At 45.2% G+C, this 17,356-nt stretch overlaps 3 protein-coding genes across 7 annotated transcripts; 1 reads left to right on the top strand and 2 right to left on the bottom strand.

Annotated features, from left to right (window-relative positions):
• Positions 1-76: 76 nt before the first annotated feature.
• LOC6727403 (opsin Rh1) lies at positions 77-2,028 on the bottom strand. The gene is made up of 5 exons (XM_002102752.4): positions 1,839-2,028; positions 1,214-1,774; positions 902-1,049; positions 566-843; positions 77-498 (listed from the first exon to the last, which is right to left on the bottom strand). Exons 1-5 carry the CDS (start codon positions 1,844-1,846, stop codon positions 372-374), a joined length of 1,122 nt encoding a protein of 373 aa, XP_002102788.1. The 5' UTR covers positions 1,847-2,028; the 3' UTR covers positions 77-371.
• Positions 2,029-4,508: 2,480 nt separating this feature from the next.
• Positions 4,509-12,318, top strand: LOC6727402. 3 transcript variants are annotated; one of them, XM_039295724.2, is made up of 9 exons: positions 4,509-4,702; positions 6,378-7,885; positions 7,956-8,083; positions 10,173-10,264; positions 10,324-10,557; positions 11,071-11,341; positions 11,435-11,884; positions 11,943-12,101; positions 12,174-12,318. In XM_039295724.2, the coding sequence occupies exons 2-9, from the start codon at positions 6,610-6,612 to the stop codon at positions 12,237-12,239; spliced, it is 2,676 nt and encodes an 891-aa protein (XP_039151658.1). In that variant the 5' UTR covers positions 4,509-4,702; positions 6,378-6,609; the 3' UTR covers positions 12,240-12,318. The 3 variants fall into 3 exon arrangements, with proteins under 3 accessions (XP_039151658.1, XP_016033950.1, XP_016033951.1); XM_016175650.3 differs by having other exon boundaries at positions 4,509-5,133; positions 6,394-7,885; XM_016175651.3 differs by having other exon boundaries at positions 4,509-5,133.
• LOC6727401 (ATP-dependent Clp protease ATP-binding subunit clpX-like, mitochondrial) lies at positions 11,059-17,338 on the bottom strand. Of its 3 annotated transcripts, none has more exons than XM_016176387.3 (6): positions 16,541-17,338; positions 14,130-15,508; positions 13,923-14,072; positions 13,582-13,803; positions 13,320-13,514; positions 11,059-11,335 (listed from the first exon to the last, which is right to left on the bottom strand). In XM_016176387.3, the coding sequence occupies exons 1-6, from the start codon at positions 16,596-16,598 to the stop codon at positions 11,318-11,320; spliced, it is 2,022 nt and encodes a 673-aa protein (XP_016033948.1). In that variant the 5' UTR covers positions 16,599-17,338; the 3' UTR covers positions 11,059-11,317. The 3 variants fall into 3 exon arrangements, with proteins under 3 accessions (XP_016033948.1, XP_016033947.1, XP_016033949.1); XM_016176386.3 differs by having other exon boundaries at positions 11,059-11,332; XM_016176388.3 differs by lacking the exon at positions 11,059-11,335 and adding an exon at positions 12,522-13,032 and having other exon boundaries at positions 16,541-17,337.
• Positions 17,339-17,356: the final 18 nt, after the last annotated feature.

Raw genomic sequence — 17,356 nt, 5'->3', positions numbered from 1 at the left:
AAGGGTGCGATCGTCACTAGAGTTTTTCAACGCTAAAAGCTGATTTTCTTAGATATAATTTGTTTTCAAAAGGCTCTTTTTAATTTATAACTTTTCTAGTTCGTTTGCATTTATTTTTTTTGTTTAGTTTTTTGTTGTCCTTAACTGACATTGCAGGAAATTTAATAACTGAGTTTACATTGCTTTTTGTTATGTAAGAAAGTTGCATAATTTTTTCATTATTCTTGAAGTTTTTGATGTTATTCGAAAGCGTTTCGTTCTGTTGCTGCAGTTGTTCTTGCTGTTGTTTTTGTTGCTGTTGTTGTTGCTGTTGTAAGTAGTTAGATGTTGTTGTTTTTGTTGTTGCTGTTCTGGTTGTTGCGCCAAAGAATTTATGCCTTGGACTCGGCCTCGCTGGCGGTGGCCTGGGATTGGGCATCGCTCGATTTGCCATCGTCGACCTTGCCAAAGACGCAGCAAGGACACTTTTCCTTGAGGGCCAGGCGGTATTTGGGATGGCTGTACGGAATCAAAATGCAAATTGGTTAAATATTAAGGGATATACGTTTCATAGCCCATAACTCACCTGATGCCGTATACAATTGGATTGTAGCAGGCGGCCGACTTGGCGAAGCAAGCTCCCCAAATGGTGTTCAGTGGTGTGAGGCCCTCGAACTTGAACAGTCCCATGCAGTTGATGACCAGGTATGGTGTCCACGCCATGAACCACAGGGTGATGGTGACCAGAGCCACCTTGGCCAGCTTGCCCTCGGCGCTCTTCTCGGCATCCTCAGAGGAGCGGAGGGACTTGACATTCATCTTCTTGGCCTGCTCGCGCATGGCCTTCTCGTGGGCGGAGACAGCCTGTGGGAGGATATATCGGGTTAGGTCACTGGGATCTGCGAGCCTCGTCGCCACTTACAGCAATGATGAACCAGTAAGAGTAGCAGATCAGGAACAACGGAATATAGTATACGAAGATGGAGTAGAAGATCAGGTATGAGCGTGGGTTCCAGTCGCGTTCCAAGTAGTCAATACCGCACGAGGTCAGGTTACCCTCCGGCACATACCTTTTACAAAAGAATATATATTTATAGGTTGGAATAAGATAAATAAAAGTGTAATTTGTAAACCTTTTGTTTGGATTTGGAACTCATGAACTTGTAATTTCAGTTTATATAGCTTTGATAATTTTTGATAGGTTCCCAGAAGGTCTACCAGTTCGAGGACTCACCTGCTCCAGCCGAAGGCGGGCGCCAGGCACCAAATGCTCGACATGAACCAGATGTAGGCAATCTTGCCCAGGGCCAGCGGAATGGTCATCGGCCGGCCAGCCATGCCCTTGACGATCACTTGGTAGCGATCCAGGGAGATCATGCACATGGACCAGATGGAGCTGCAGCCAAAGGCCGAGCCCAGTCCGGCGTAGATGTCGCACATCATGGGTCCGAGCACCCAGGTCTCGAAATACAGATTTATGCCCATCATGGGCGTGTTGGTGATCATGATGCCGAAGTCGGAGATGGCCAGGTTGATGACCAGCAGGTTAGCGGGCGTGCGCAGTGATTTGGTGGTGGCGAATATGTAGATCACCACGCCATTTCCGCACCAGGAAATCATGCCGATGATGATCATGTAGGCGGTCAGGATCTTGGCCCAAATGGGGTCCATGGCGGGGAACTGATTCCAGTACGGGCTGATCAGGTGGGCCATGTCGGGCGTGACCTTGTCCACCACCGATCCATTGGACAGGGGGGCAAAGTGTGGCCCCAGTTGCGCGGCTGCTACTGCAAAGCTGCAACACCGAAGCAAATGTTAAATTGCTAACCAGAACATCCAGTGGAGCCACGCATCCGTACCTCTCCATTGTGTTTTGATTACTGGCTGCGTCACTATATCCCGCCTATATCACACTGTCTACATAAAAAGCTGCAAATTCACTAACAATATTTCTAACACTTTTTACATAAAGGGTTCCTGGATTCTGAATATTTCACTGGGGCGGACTATTCGCGGCGATTGGTCGTTGGAAACCTGCATTGTCTGCATTCTGCCGCGTGGCTTTTATAGTTTTCCCGGTGCTCGTGTAACCCCTGCTCTTGAAATTCAATTAGGCTAGCCTAAAAATATGTGTGCAGTGTGCAGAGGAAAGTGTCGACAGCTTTTGGCTTATAATCATAATAGCCATAACGAAAGCAAGCGCACATCGCAATGGGCCAATGTCAATAGTTAAAGGCATTTCAAGGGTTTCCACGGGGGGTTCTGGCCGAGCATTAGTCTTGTGTCCAGATTGTGAGGAAAGCAATGGCGAAAGTCAGCGATTTAATGTGTCAATGCCTAGACAAATTTGAAGAAAAGCATGAAAACATATTGCAGCAGAAGAAATGCTAGTTTCGTTCATATGCGACAACAGTGCGTATGCGCAATCAAGTATACGCAGTGTGTGCGCCGATGAACGGACAACTTGAGGGCTCTGCTAATCTTGGATTATATAAAAAAGAATGAAAAAAGAATGTTGAAAGTAATATATAAATAATCTATTCAACTTAACAAAATGAACACCTTCTCCCAGATGCTAAGCTGCTTATGGATTTTGTGTGCTGATTGATCTTTTCGCACCTCCATTGAATTTTCCGCACATGTTTTTTTTTTTTCTGGTGTGGGCAGCTTGGATTTTATTTTGTCAGTCCAGCTTTGGCATAAATGCCTTTTGTTCGCCTTTGTGCGATGGCTCAACACATTAGCTTGAATTGGGTCAAGTTTTAGGCTAATCCAAATGGCCAAATGGGATGCCCAACCCAAATATGGAACTAAACCGAAATAACTGTCAGCTGGTGTGACAGTCGACACATGTCGGCAGATCTTTCGGTTTAAATCAATTACACACCGCAAAATAATACAAAAAAAAACTCTGGTAATAAATACTCATCTGAAGTTAGCCAGCGCAAAAAACTAACAAAAATACCGAGGCGCAAAACCGGAAGCTGCGCTCATATCGCCATTATCATTACGAACGATTTGATCATCATGATCATTTTATTGGCGTCATCGTTAGCCGCACTTGCGGTTCCCATACTTACGTATTCACCTACAAGTCTGTGTATGCATATATACAAATAATCTGGGCATAAACCAAAACATGAATCGCATTTCAATTTATTCGGCATTTTCGGGTTTCGCTAAACAAACAAAAGTCAACCGCCCACCTGCTAGATGGCCCAAACATAAAAGCCAAGAAACGAAATGGTTATGGCAACAACAGAGACATATGGACAAGCCAACTTGCAACAAACATTGCGATGTGAAGTGGAAGAAGGCCGCCGAAGGCGGGGAAGAAGACGATCATTTAGCATTAGCAAATAAGCGAGATAAACGCTGCGATCCGTAGACGTTGTTATTGTTGGGGAATTTGTTGTTTTCCTGCTCAATGAGGCGGGCAAATTTGAAACTGGAGAGGCAGAACCAAACTTATCCGGCACTTTGAATGCCCTTTTCTGAAATATCTAATACAAAAAAGACATTGCTTTCTTTTTTATTTAATACAGCATTTTGTTTTTGAAATAATCAAATTTTCTATTGATCGTGTACAGATAACGACAAAGAATTGGGTTTGGGGTGTATGCACCTGAAAGTATGCTCTATTTATTCCACGAATTTATTAAGTAAGTTAAACTTATTATCCTAGAATAAAGATACTGCTTATAATATTATATTATTATTATATTCAAATAATAGCGTTTTATTATAATACCTGGTATTTACGTGACATGTCCAAACTTATCAAACGAACCGTGACACCCTGGCTCCAGGGCACAGTGTATAATTAACAAACACCTATGATTTGATTTTTGTATTTTTATGTTCGACAATGGATTGGCGCTCGCCAGTGTGAGTGACGCGTGTGTGAGTGTGCGTGTGAGTGGGTAAACGGCGGCAAGTGTTCTGCCGACGTCGCTGCCGCTGCGCCGTCGTGTGGGGGTAGGTGAGAGCGCAGAGAGAGAGAGAGCGAGACGATGGTGGACCTGCTGCTCAAAGAACGCCAAAGTAATGGATCTTTTCGGGCGCCGCTCTCTTATTCACTCACTGCGGCTGAGCTGTACTTTTAGCTATTTTATAGCTTTTAATATGTAGAATTAAAACTAAATGTAATATAACATATGTATGTATATACACATAGCTATAAATTTGTTGTATAAGAATAGTATTTTTAATAACGGTGAAAATTAACTAATTACTTAAATTACTTAGTTTAAAATAGCTTTCTCCCTGTTGTAAATATCTTTCATATCAAAATAACACCATTTGTGTATATATTGTATAATGCCTCTTTTCCCAGAAAAATGTTAAATGAAGGGAAAATTATATTTTCACAGCCGAGACCTTGAACCCTACGGTCCAGTTTTGCCGCTCCCTTCGAAATGAGCTTAAGCCGATTTGTCGGATTTCCCAGCCGATTAGTCAGCGCCTTTTTCCGTCGATCGGCTCAGCTCTGATTCGATCGCAGGTCGCTCGTGTGTGGGAGCGCTCGTTCTTGGGGGCTGCGAGTGTCATTAGCGTAGTTGCAGCGGCAGTAGGAGCAGCAGCAGCCGCAGCAGCGACAGCTGAGATCACCGCGTAGCACTCTCGCTCATCCGCTCCGTTGGCTCGTCGTCTCTGCGGACCGACCGATTGGATCGCTCGCAGAACGGAGGCTGATGTTATTTTCAGCGGCCGAAGATTTACAGTAACAACACGGACCTTAGCAGCATCGCGTGCACCGCTAGTCGCTCGGATATACGACGGTTTTCCGATTTCGGACTCGGATTTTCAGATCTGTGGATTCTGTGTTCTATTCTGCTCTGTTTTCGGTTCTGTTTGCTGTTAATTTTAGACTCGCCAAGCGGAAGCTTGCCAGAGTTTTCCAAAATATCCCGCTGCCGCGTGTGTTTTCCCCCGTTTGTTAATATTTCGCGCATTTCGCCAAAAGAAGAGCGCACGGCAAAAATGTCGTGCCGCGAAAATTTCGATTAACCTCTGGTCGGTTTCGCTTTCGGTTCGGCTTGGTTAATTAATTAATGACGGAATCTCTCGGTGTCGCCGTTGTTCTCAGCACGCGCCCTCCGGGCCCAAATGCAATTAAATCATTAATAAAGGCAGACAAATATCAAACTATATGTACGTCATGCACCATACACCCCACCAACCACACACACACACACACAAGCGCACTCTGGCTCGTAAAGTGTATGTAAAGTGCATTGGGCCAGTGTGCGTGCACGTGTGTCTGTGAGCGGCAACTACTTCGAAATTTATTTTCGAATAAATAGTACAAAGTTGAAGAAGCAGCAGCCGCAGTCGCAAACGCAACGCAGCTCCCGGTTTCATCTCGTCCGCGTTCCCAACCCCAACCCCCTCCCCATTCCCATTCCTATCCCATTGGAACCCCACGTAAAAACGGCAAAATAGTACAACCAACAGCTGCGGTCAAGACAATAGCATCGCTAAATGGATTTGCAAACTCGTTTCCTCTTTGCCCATCTAAGAACTTTGTTTTGCTCAATGGTTTTTTTAGGCAATTCATTCGACAGTGACTAAAATTGAAAGCAAAAAGGCTTATCACAGTTTTTGTAAATAAAAACTGACTCAATATAAGTAAATTTGTAGGTCAGTTCCGTACGTCAATGCGAGGTCCAAGTCAACAAAATAACTTTTATGACGATAATTCTAAATGAGACATTTTGTTAATTAAGATTTATCCATACGAAACCACATTATAATTTTATTTAAAATGTATTAATTGCCTAAGCAAAATAAGATACTAAAATAATTTTCTAATAATCGCAGATTTTTGCACTTATTTCAAAACAACATGTTTAGTTAAAGCTTTATTTAAAATTTTCTTTTATTAACCTTTCGATTACTGAATAAAAACTTCTATAAGATCACATGGTGCTATAATTTTGACCGCTCTTGTCTATTTCTTACGCACGCACAGTGGGTTCCCGCTTATTTTTGATCCGTAAAAAATGATTCAATTAATTCAATTGATTAATTGCTTGTTTTTGCACAAACATAACCAAATGGAATGTCGAGATGATTCAAAGTGACACAATAATCGTTCACGTTTTTGGCGCCAAAGGTGTGGGCCATTAATTAAACCCCCGATATGATAATTGCTCCTGGCAGTTGAATGTCTATTTTTGGAACCTGGTTTTCAATGGTTCTGCGACCACTGTGCCCGCCGTGTACGCGTCTTACGTATCTGCTCGATATTCCTATGCCGATGCGATGCGATGCCTGGTCCGAATCCGTATCCGTATATTTTCTTTCGTGTGGTGCGTCTGTGTTTCGAATCTTTCGGATTCGGCGTCTGAAATAAACGAAATAGGAAATTTTGGTATTTTCCTTTATATAAATAGATTTCGCCATACGCAGTCCACGGAGAAAACGTTGAAAACGCTGAAAATGTGAAAAGTGAATGAAACGCATGTGAATCTCGCAGTGCCAAAAGACGCAACAAAGCCGGGCAAATTCAATAAAAACCCAATTACGATTTCAATAAATTATTTAAATGAAAATGTGAGCAGTGAAAATGTGAATACCCAAACAGTGAAGAGGAAGAATACACATTTTTCGAGATACTAAATCAAAATGCAAGCCAATTCGAGCACCACCACCACAACAACGACCACCAAGACCAAGAAGCTAAGCAGCGGCACGGGGACCAACATGATCAGTTCGGTGGCGGTCACGAGTGCCATCAAAACCACCACCACGACACGTAAGCCAGCGGGCGCTGGAGTCAGCTCCAAGGCGTCCAAAGCGCAGGGAGCGACGAACAGCACTCCAGCCGCCAGCGATTCGAATGCGGAAATAGCCGAGTTGACCAAGAAGATCAACGATCATGCCGACGCCATCTACCACACGTGGAAGAGCCAGGGCATCCCGCCGACGGAACTCCTGACGATGTACACAAGCGCCGCAGCCTCCGGCGACCTTGCGGACGTGGCTGCGCCCACCGCCGACGCCGAGGGACTCCAGAAAATGGTCACCAGCTTCGTCAACAAGGACAAGGAGCAGCGTGGCAAGACCAACTCCCTGAAGAAGTCCGACATAACGGCCAATGGCAAGGTGAAAAAGGCAGCGGTCTCCAGTTTTAGTCCAGTGCCAGATCAGGCACTGCAATCGCCTAAAAAAGTGGCCGCCGTTACCGTCACCAAGCCCCTGCCCGATGTCAATCTCAACTACGACATTAGCTTGGACCTGGACGTGAACAACCTCTCCTCGCAGCAAACCCAGAATCTCCTGAAAATCAGCGAGCTTATCCAGCAGCAGAAGGACGTGCCGGCCACAGTGGGCAAAAAGCGGCAGAACAGCAAGGCCAACAGCAGTAGCAGCAGCAGCAGCAGCAACCACATCGGCAACTCGGCCAGCAGCAACAAGCTAACAGCCTCGGAGCAGCCCACCAAAAAACAGAGCAAGGCCAACAGCAGCGGGAGCAGCGGAAGCACCAGGATCGGATCGGCTGCTGTTAGCCTCGATGTCGTCGACGGGCCATCGGCGGCGAGAATGGCCAACAGCACGGCAGTGAGTGATAAGGGCGGCGAGCCAGCGGCCACCAGCAGTCGCAAGTCGAGCAAAACCAAAGAAACTAGCGCCGATTCGAAGCCGGCAACCAAAGAAAAGCCCACAGCGGTGGCCACAGTAGCCAACGCACGCAAATCAACAAGTCGCATCGCCACTGATAACGCCGGCAACATTGCGGCAGCGACAGCGGCAGCAGCGGCAACATCGGCAACATCGGCAGCAACAGCAACATCGATGGATGCAACGCCAGCAACGGCGGCCAGCACAACGATGCCAACGTTGAATAAAGTCAAACCGACCAGCGGGGCGCGGGCGGCGCTCGCCAATGGCCAGGACAAAAGTAATACCCTCGACATGAATCCCATATATAGTAGTGCGCTAGCTATCCCGATATCGGTCTCTACTTCCAGTGAATCTCCTCACCCGCGGCTCCGTGGCCGAGCGCGTGCTCATGTTCGAGAAGTGTCCGGATGTGCGGCACGCCTTCCTCAACATCAAACGGCCCCAGACGGATCCTCCGCCCAAGAGTCTCATGAAGGTGAGTTATGAAAAACTGGTCGGAAATCTGCATTTTCTGCGGCCGAAAGTGCTCGTGGTGTTATCTAACAGTTGAAAATGCCAGAAGACAATGTGCAAAAGAAATCGAACCAATTGCAATCGCCCATTTGTTTTCGTTCGACTTTTTGTGGGCTGCTCTTATCGGTGCGAGCGCAGTGCATCATTGATTGATTTAAGGTTACCCCAAGACGCCATGCGGGAAACGTTTGCCAAGTGGCTGGCGAAGATCGGCGTATCGGCCATAGGAGCGCCGAGTGAAAGAGGTTCCTCTGATCTAGAGGGGTTTGATTTTGCAGGCAGTGAAACAATGTGAGCAACCGAAAACAAAGATATTGTATCTAAAGGCTTAAAGAGTTTTAGTATTACTTCATTAATTCATTTCAATGAAAGGACAAGTCTTCTCAATTTTCATACAAGAATGTTTAGTGTTTATTTTCCATATAAACCATGTCTAAATGATACTTAACTTACCTAAAACAACTGCATCATAATAGAACAAAATCATATTTTAATCCGAAAGAGTTAGAAACTTTAGGGACTTAGAAACCTCAAGTCATCCATTATACCATTAAAAAGTCAAGCAAGTTTTGGTGACAATCGTGTCCAGACTGATAGCTATCATTCAGTAAGTCCCAATAGCATTCCTGTTTTAATTTATTTGAGAGAACCTGTTGACTACTCATCTGCTCCGCAGGGTTTGTTGGGTGGGTATTCATAGTGGTCCCCCGCTTGCCGCCCAGTGTTGTGTGCATATTTTCGTATATAAACAATCAAATCAAGCATTGCGATCAGCACAATCGTGCATAAGCAAAGCAACAAAAATAAACTAAACAACAACCAAACCGAAATCAATACAACACCCAGCAGCACACGATCATCAGCACTTTTGAGCACTTCGAAGTGCAATTCGCTTTGCTTTCAGCCTTTGGTGCTGATTGTTTCTTTGGTCGGGGGTTTTTGTTTCCGAATTGTTTAATTGCTTAATTACATGTGCGGGCGGGCGCGGCATATTCGGTTGTTTTTTCTATGAATGGCTTACCAAGCCAAAAATCTGTCCAGCTCAATTGAACTTTGCTTTACTACGATTGCCTGTGAAATTCCCCACTGCTTGCCAAGCGTCTGATCAAAGCAAATAAATCGGCTAAAAATAGCAATAATCCTGAGAGAATACAAAAACAACTATTTGCAATTGAGTTTTAAGCAGGCGGCAGACAGAAGTTCGATATGCTGGTGCTTTTTGGTCTCTTTGCTCTTTGTCTACAAATTGGGCAACAGTGCGTATGCGTAATATTTGACTATAAACGATGTGTAGCCGGGCGTATACGTAATGTGCGCACATGCCAATGAATTGTTTTCTCACTGGTAGAGGAGGCTTCTCGACGTGGTCGAGTGAGGAGATTAATATTTATGTCGCCGTTGACAGTTTTAAAATCATGAATGGCCTGAATCATGAATTATATTCGATGGATAAATAGATCTCACACGAATAAAAACCAAATAAAGTCATTTCATGTTAAAGTGAAAAAACATAGAAAAACAATGGATTTAGTTGAACTGAATTTAAAAGTTAAATCTGTTTTAATCAGCATAGCTCAATAATTTGTTGGTGTTTTCTTTAATGCCCACATAGAATTAAATAAAACACTATTGCTGCCACGATTTGGAATTCAATGCATTTATTCCACGAAAAATCGCGAACATAAAATTCCCACGTAGCAAATATGTTTCCATTATTTACCAAATAGCAGCTAGGTAATTTAAACAAAAAGTATTTACTCTTGCGCCTACACTCACCGCTTAAATTAGCCAACGATTTGTTGATGTTTATTTGAATGGCAAACATTTAATAATAAATTCAAAGGTAAAGGGCGAATCTACGTCGATATGGGCGTGGCAGTCTGCGCCTTTTGGGGCGAGAGTGAGAAAAAATTTCGGGAACAACGTAAACAAAGCCAAATATTCTAGAATAAATTGCACATTTTATTGAGTGGCGCTTTGGCAGCCAAAACAAGGGAATGTAAACAATTAGTGAGTGAAATTCATTTTCGCATTCATATTCGTGTCGGCAGGTCAAGCTACATGCCACACCGCCCCCGCCGCCCCAGGAGCAGAATCTTCTGCAGAAGGAGATCCGCTCCACAAAGAGCGTCTACATACCCAGGTGAGCGGATCCATTGATTTGGTATCCAACGTGTGCATTACCCGTCTATCATCCGCCAGATTCTACTTTCCACACGGCAAGCCCCAGCCCAACATCGCCATGGAGCGCGTGGTGCGCGGCATTCTCTCCGCCTTCGACAGCTTTCCCAACAACCAGGTGACCAAGGACGAGCTGCCGCGCATCCTCAAGATCTGCGGCCTGCCCTTCTACTGGCGCATGCCGGTGATGGTCTTCTGCCAGTCGGCCAGCACGGGTCTCGTCGAGCGCCAGCGGTTCGTCGAGTTCTGGAAACAGTAAGTCATCCCTAGATCCTAAAAGGTCCTTCAATATCGCAAGCGTCATATCCTGACGTAAAATATAAGTTCTACTCATATAGTTTTGATTTTGGTTCAATTTTTAATGTGATTCTTGAATAGTAATATTTACAAACATTTGAATAAACAGTGCTATACATTTTAGTATATCTATTCAATTTTAACAATCCAAATGCTCGAGTATTCAAATTGTAAAAAAGGAACATAAAAATCTTTTCATCCGAATTTTGGTTTTAATTTGATTCTTTCACTATTTACAAATATTTCACCTTGATATTACAACTCAAAATGAATATAAGATACAAATTCATTCGTGGGCGTTGGAATGTGCGCTCGTTCACATATTTTATAAGCCAGATGTAATATTACATATAAATATGATATATGGCTTACTTTAAATTTGACCACATACATATTGACATATATTTACATATTGTAAATGGTCTATACTATATGTACATATATTTAAATAAAACCCCGTTTAACTTGCAGAATGAATGTTTATTGCCATGAGGCGGCCTCGAGATTCGTGTACATTCTGTCGCGTGGCCAGAGATTCCGTTCGTACATCGTGCCCGAGGACCTGGTGCCCATGGTGCAGGATGTGGTCGACACACACCCCGGCCTGGCCTTTCTCAAGGAAGCCACCGAGTTCCATTCCAGATACGTGCACACAGTCATCGCGCGCATTTTCTATTCGGTAAACCGCAGTTGGAGCGGCAAGATCACAATAGCCGAACTAAAACGATCCGATCTGCTGGAGGTGAGAAAAGTATATCAATGATCTATCTGAAAAATATAAATATAACAATGTTGTTGTGAAATACATAATGTACATTTGGAAACCCGCCCACAGATGATCAGTCTGCTGGAGGAAGAAGAGGACATCAATCAGATAATGGCCTTCTTTAGCTACGAGCACTTCTACGTGATTTACTGCAAGTTTTGGGAACTGGACAAGGACCACGACCTGCTGATCAACCAGGAGGACCTGGCCAAGCACAGTGATCATGCCCTGTCATCGCGCATCGTGGAGCGAATCTTCTCGGGATGTGTAACGCGCAGCGATAACAAAAAGGCGCCGGAAGATGAGGCCAAAATGTCCTACACGGACTTTGTGTGGTTCATACTCTCGGAGGAGGACAAACGGACGCCGACGGCCATCGAGTACTGGTTTAGGTGTATGGACGTCGACGGAGATGGAGTGCTGTCCATGTACGAACTGGAATACTTCTACGAGGAGCAGCAGCAAAGGATGGAGGGAATCGGCATTGAGTGCCTGCCTTTCGAGGACTGCCTGTGCCAGGTGAGGATTGGATATTCAATTCCGATTGGAAGAAGATAGTCTAATTTTGTTATATTAGATGCTAGATATGATCAAGCCAGCCAATCGGGACTGTATCACCCTGGGCGATTTGAAGCGCTGCAAAATGACGCACGTCTTCTTTGATACCTTCTTCAACCTGGAGAAGTATCTGGATCACGAACAACGAGATCCGTTTGCCTCACAGCGGGACGAATATGTAAGTGGTTCTTAGAATAATTATTAATTAATATAATATAATTATATAATTATGTTATTATCAATTTCGCAGACCTCCGATTGGGATCGCTTTGCGGCACAGGAATACGAACTGCTCATATCCGAGGAAAACGATTAAGGGTCGCCAAAAGATATTTATTAACTTACAAATTTTTATACAAATTTATACACTACGAGATGAAAAGGAAACGTAAAAACAAACAAAAAGAAGGAACTACCATTAGTCCATTATGTGCAATAAATTCAAATTATTTATTATGAGTTCTGCAGACTTAGTTGAATTTGAATGATGAATAAAATAAAATGAACGAAAACTAAAAATTAAAATTTGCGATGTTATTTACATTAGAACTGAAACGAGGAAAAACCCTTGGCGTACAGATTTCTCAAAACATTAGCATCCAGCTTTAAATTTTTTCATTTTTTTATTAATTTTTTGTTTTAATAATTAGTTTTTCAACTTAAATTAGTTAAAAGTAGAACGTGCTTCTCGCTTGTCATCGTTACAACGCTACAAGAACTCATTTAGAAACTCAATTTAGACTATGCAAAAATTTGCCTAAATATACGTTTACGTTTGTATATATAATTGGTATATGCAAGAGAGGATCCTAGCGCCAATGGACCACATCAATGCCAACATTGCAGATTTCCGATATTTGTGTAAAATAGTGTTGTTTAAGAAAAACTGTGGCATTTATTCAAATATCCCTTTAGGATTTGTTGTTCCACTTACAATTGCTTCGGGCTCAAAAGATTGCGCTGCTCGTCGTTTATGAATCACAGATGCATGTGGGGATTGAGGACATTCTTTATAAATGTATACACTCCTCAGCGGTTCATATTTTACAGAGTGATGGGTTCGAGGAAGGGATCTACGACGCACCAATCAATTTACCATTCAAACCAGACTAAAAAATTATACATGTTAGAGTGGGCAAATGAAAGTATCATAAGGGTTCAACATTAAATTGTGTTTATGCGAAAAATTAGCGCTGACGATTCGAAATTAAGCAGCTGGACAAGTTTAACAAGCTGAACAGTAGTGGATAGAAGACAAAAGAGTTTGCAAAGAACAAGCAATTCGGAAAGCGTTGCGAATTGAATGTTTTCTCTTTTGTTCAAGTGTTGTCTCGATTTCTGTTTTGGTTGGCTTTGGATGTGGGTATCTCTGTTTGATTTACTGTTTTAGTCGTACTTTCTCACTATTCTCAAAGTTCTTATCATTATCGGTTGTGGTATCGGAATCCGTGGCAACAGTCCCAGATGCCGGGGCGTCTGCATCGCGGCTGTACTCGGGGGTGGCGCTGCCCTTAACATAGTCGGCGGTTATGTGAACACCCCTAATGTCTGAACCGGGCACTATGAACATGGGATCCAGCAGCAGTTGTTCCTGAATGGGATATTACAAACATGTTTTAGGTATATGCCTTATGTGTCTCACAAATTCAATATCTTACCATTATGGAGCGCAGTCCACGAGCTCCCGTGTGCCTTTCCATCGCCAGCTGGGCTATCGACTTCACAGCATCCTCGGTGAATGTAAGATCCACCTCATCAAGTCCCAACAGTGCCTTATATTGCGGCACTAGAGCGTTTCGCGGCTCGGTTAGGATGCGCACCAGCATGCTAACGTTCAAACTGTGGAAGGGAACGATAACCGGGAAACGTCCAACGAATTCCTGCACAACAATTTGGGTTTTAAAATAATCAAAATGAGTAATTAATGTAATAAAATGTGCTTGTTTATAACAAGACCAAACATGACCACGGACTAATATTTGAACCTCCAATTACTTACCGGTATCATGCCGAACTCAACGAGATCACGAGCCTGCACTTTGGTCAGGCATTTATCACGCTCCTCCTGGTCGTTGTCCATGGGACTGGCGGCTGATTGAGCTGCTCGACGGCCAGATCCGCTGGTCGATGGCATGCCGAAACCCAAATACTGGAAGCATTAAGATGCAATTAGTAAGCGAAGTCTGAATAACTGTCAATAACTTACCTTTTCGTTGAGACGACGTGCGATAAGCCTGTCCAGTCCTGTGTAGGCACCAGAGGCCACGAAAAGGATATTTGTGGTGTCCACCTGGACCGTCTCGCCACGCAGCTTGCGCGGGGAGTTGCGCTCCGGCACGTTGACCACTGTGCCTTCGAGCATTTTCAGCATGCCCTGCTGGACGCCCTCGCCGCCAACATCACGAAGCTGATGGATTCCGGGGACGGCACCGATTTTGTCCACCTCGTCGAGGAAAACAATACCCGTCTGTGCGCGCTCTACATTGTAGTTGGCATCTTGCAGAAGCTTTGAAATTACGCTTTCGATGTCCTCGCCCACATAGCCCGCCTGTGTTAACGTGGTACAGTCGCAAATGGCGAAGGGCACGTCCAGGCACTTGGCGATCGTCTGGGCGATCAGCGTCTTACCGGATCCCGTGGGGCCCAACATGATTATGTTACTCTTCTCCAGCTTGACATCGGTGGACTGGCGGTCAAGTATTTCTGATCCGGATCGGTTGTCGCCACCTCCACGAGAATTGCTGGATGATGCGCCGGTTAGTCCTGCCCCAAGTCCAGGTCCTCCCATTCCTCCGCCCATGCCCATTTGAGTCGGCGACTTAGGAGGCAGTTCGTTGCCCGGGGAGCTGTTCAGCGTATGACCAATACCGGTTATGTGTAGCAGATCGGGCCGAGGAATACCATCTAGGCCGCCACCGGCTCCATTGCTGGCACCCGCTCCCTGGTTTTGCAGTTGCGGCAGATTGTGGTGGATGCGCTTATAGTGGTTGTAGACGGCCACCGCCAGCACCTTTTTAGCAAAATCTTGGCCCACCACGTGTTTGTCCAGGTACTCCATGATCTTCTGTGGCGGAGGTGGCGGCTTGCGCTGGTTCTTGGGCTCGTCCTTGGTGCGCTGCTTAGTCTCCACCTCTGAGAGCACCACGAAGAAGTAGTTGCACTTGGCGCACTTAACGAACCGCGTCGAGCTGACAAAAGTCTCAACCTGTGTGCAGGCGCTACCGCACTTTGGGCACGAGAGGAACTTGTCACTGCCACCGCCTGGTGGATCGGCACCACTGGTCGAACTTGCTCCAGACCCAGCCGCACCGCCGGGGCTCTTCGCTCCACTACCCCCCGACGCACTGGCTCCACCTTCGCCGCCGCTCCCACTTTCGCTGGAGTCCTCCGGCGTTCTTGAGTGGGCGTTGGTTACATCAATATACGCCGGTATTGCCATCGCGGGCTCCAGTCTCATCAGTCGATTCCTCGCGCAGTTCCGCGTTGCCAGGTGGAAGCGTCTTACGCCACAGTTCCTGTTCTCCGCAGGATCTGCGCTTAGGATAACGCATCTTGCCGAGCCCTGTGTTTGACCAGCTCCGCTTCCTGGAAATAGAAAGTACAAGTATAAGTATTGGAAACTGTGTTCAATGGCATACAAATGTAAATAAAAATTGGAAGTCATCTGAGATCTTTAGCCACTGTGCACGGATTCAAAAGATTTAAATTGTGTCTCGTGCACAAAGCAGACAAAATGGAAGCATCGACCCCATGTGCGGGGTTAATGCTTTCCAAAGCACAGGCAATTGATAACAACAAAGGGAATCCGCGGAACAGAGTCTCTAGATTGGGCCACAAAAACAAACTAGCAAGTGGAGGCCAAGGGCAATTAGCATCTTCCGATATCGCAGATGACTCGCACCTTTTTCGCAGTAGTGCCAATCGAGCAGGGAATTGATAATGGCTAATCTCGGAATTCACAGGTGCTGTAAAATGGACAGCCGAACACAATCTCAGCTAGTTTCTTTCAGTGAAATGTGTTGGGTAAACTTCCGGCTCTCGCTTTCCTAACCTGCAGGCCAGCAAATATAATAACCAACTGTGGGCCATTAAAAATGTGTAAGAAATTGCTCCACTGCAGACATGTAATGATAAAACAAAAAATCATTGCGTCAGAGCGGCAATAGCAGTAATTGCGCTAACTGGCCATTCGGGCCTTATAAAACAATTCAAGTTCAGTTGGTCCAAGAGCCACGCTTGTCTGATTGGAAACGGCAAGGGGGGTGGCCTCCAATCAGATGCGTGTGAGTGCGTGAATGTAAAATCAGTTGGGCGAAACCCCTGCTCAGAGACGCCACTGTGGCCCGTTGACCGCGAGCAGCAGCTTTTTGGTATCAAAAGAAGACGACCTTCACTTAGTGTTTTGGTTGTTTGACACTAGACAAGAAAAGTTCAGCGAGCACCGAAGCTAGAAAATTCTGATAAGCCAAATGGCGGGGGGAGGGTTGGGATTCCGATGCGGATTGGTAAACTGCAGGCTGTTTTTTAGTTGCCATTGCCAGTTGTTGTCGATTCACGGCTAATGACGCAGTTACGTATGCGATTGGCAGCACAACAACAAGACGGCACAGCACTTACCCTTTGCCCACAAACTGTATTTGGGGCCCAGCAGGATAATCCGCCGCACCATGCTCATGGTGGCTGCTGCCCGCCGCCTCTGTGCCTCTGTTCCGTCTACCGCTTCCTCCGCGCCCGCTGCAGTTGCTCCTGGACTCGGATTCCCCTGCGCCCCTGCTTTGCTTCGCTTTGCTACTCAGCTGGCCGCCGCTTCTTCTTCTTGCTCTGCTGATCTGCAAAGTTATTGTTGTGACTCCTGCTGGGGATGCCTCGCGTTGCAGGGATTCCTTTTCTATATCCACTTGTTGGTTATCCGTCGCTCGCCAAAATGCGTCGCAATTTGGATGATTTTCCGACTGCCTTGCTGTATTTTCAGTGGAAAATGGGGGGAATAGATTGCGCTCTGCACGTAATTTTTGTGGCTGTGTGCGTGCGTGTGATTCTCGTTGTTTTGGCTGCCCCACTCGCTCTGCTTCTTCTTGCCAAGTCGGTGGCTATACTGTATTAAAAGATCCGCTAATTTCTAGGGTCTCCAGCATTATCTGATCCACTTTTTGTCTCTTGTAAGTACTCGGAAAATCTGGAAAAATCGCAGCAATCCAACTAAACGATTACGATATTAATCGATTGTTGTTATCGGTCTCAGCTGTTCGCCGTTCTTCTTCTTGCCAATCTTCGGTGAGGTCGCGCAACGCACAGTGGAACACAAAGTGACATAAAGTGGACAAAAACGAGGAGCCAAATACTGTGGCTTGGAACTGGGAATTTAGCTGTCTACTGGAATTTTGACTGTGTCGAGGCCGGAAAAGTAAATTTCTAACACGAAAGTATAAAAAC

Source organism: Drosophila simulans, chromosome 3R (assembly GCF_016746395.2).
Source record: "Drosophila simulans strain w501 chromosome 3R, Prin_Dsim_3.1, whole genome shotgun sequence".
Lineage (NCBI taxonomy): Eukaryota > Metazoa > Arthropoda > Insecta > Diptera > Drosophilidae > Drosophila > Drosophila simulans.
This window is presented reverse-complemented; position numbering and strand designations above follow the sequence as displayed.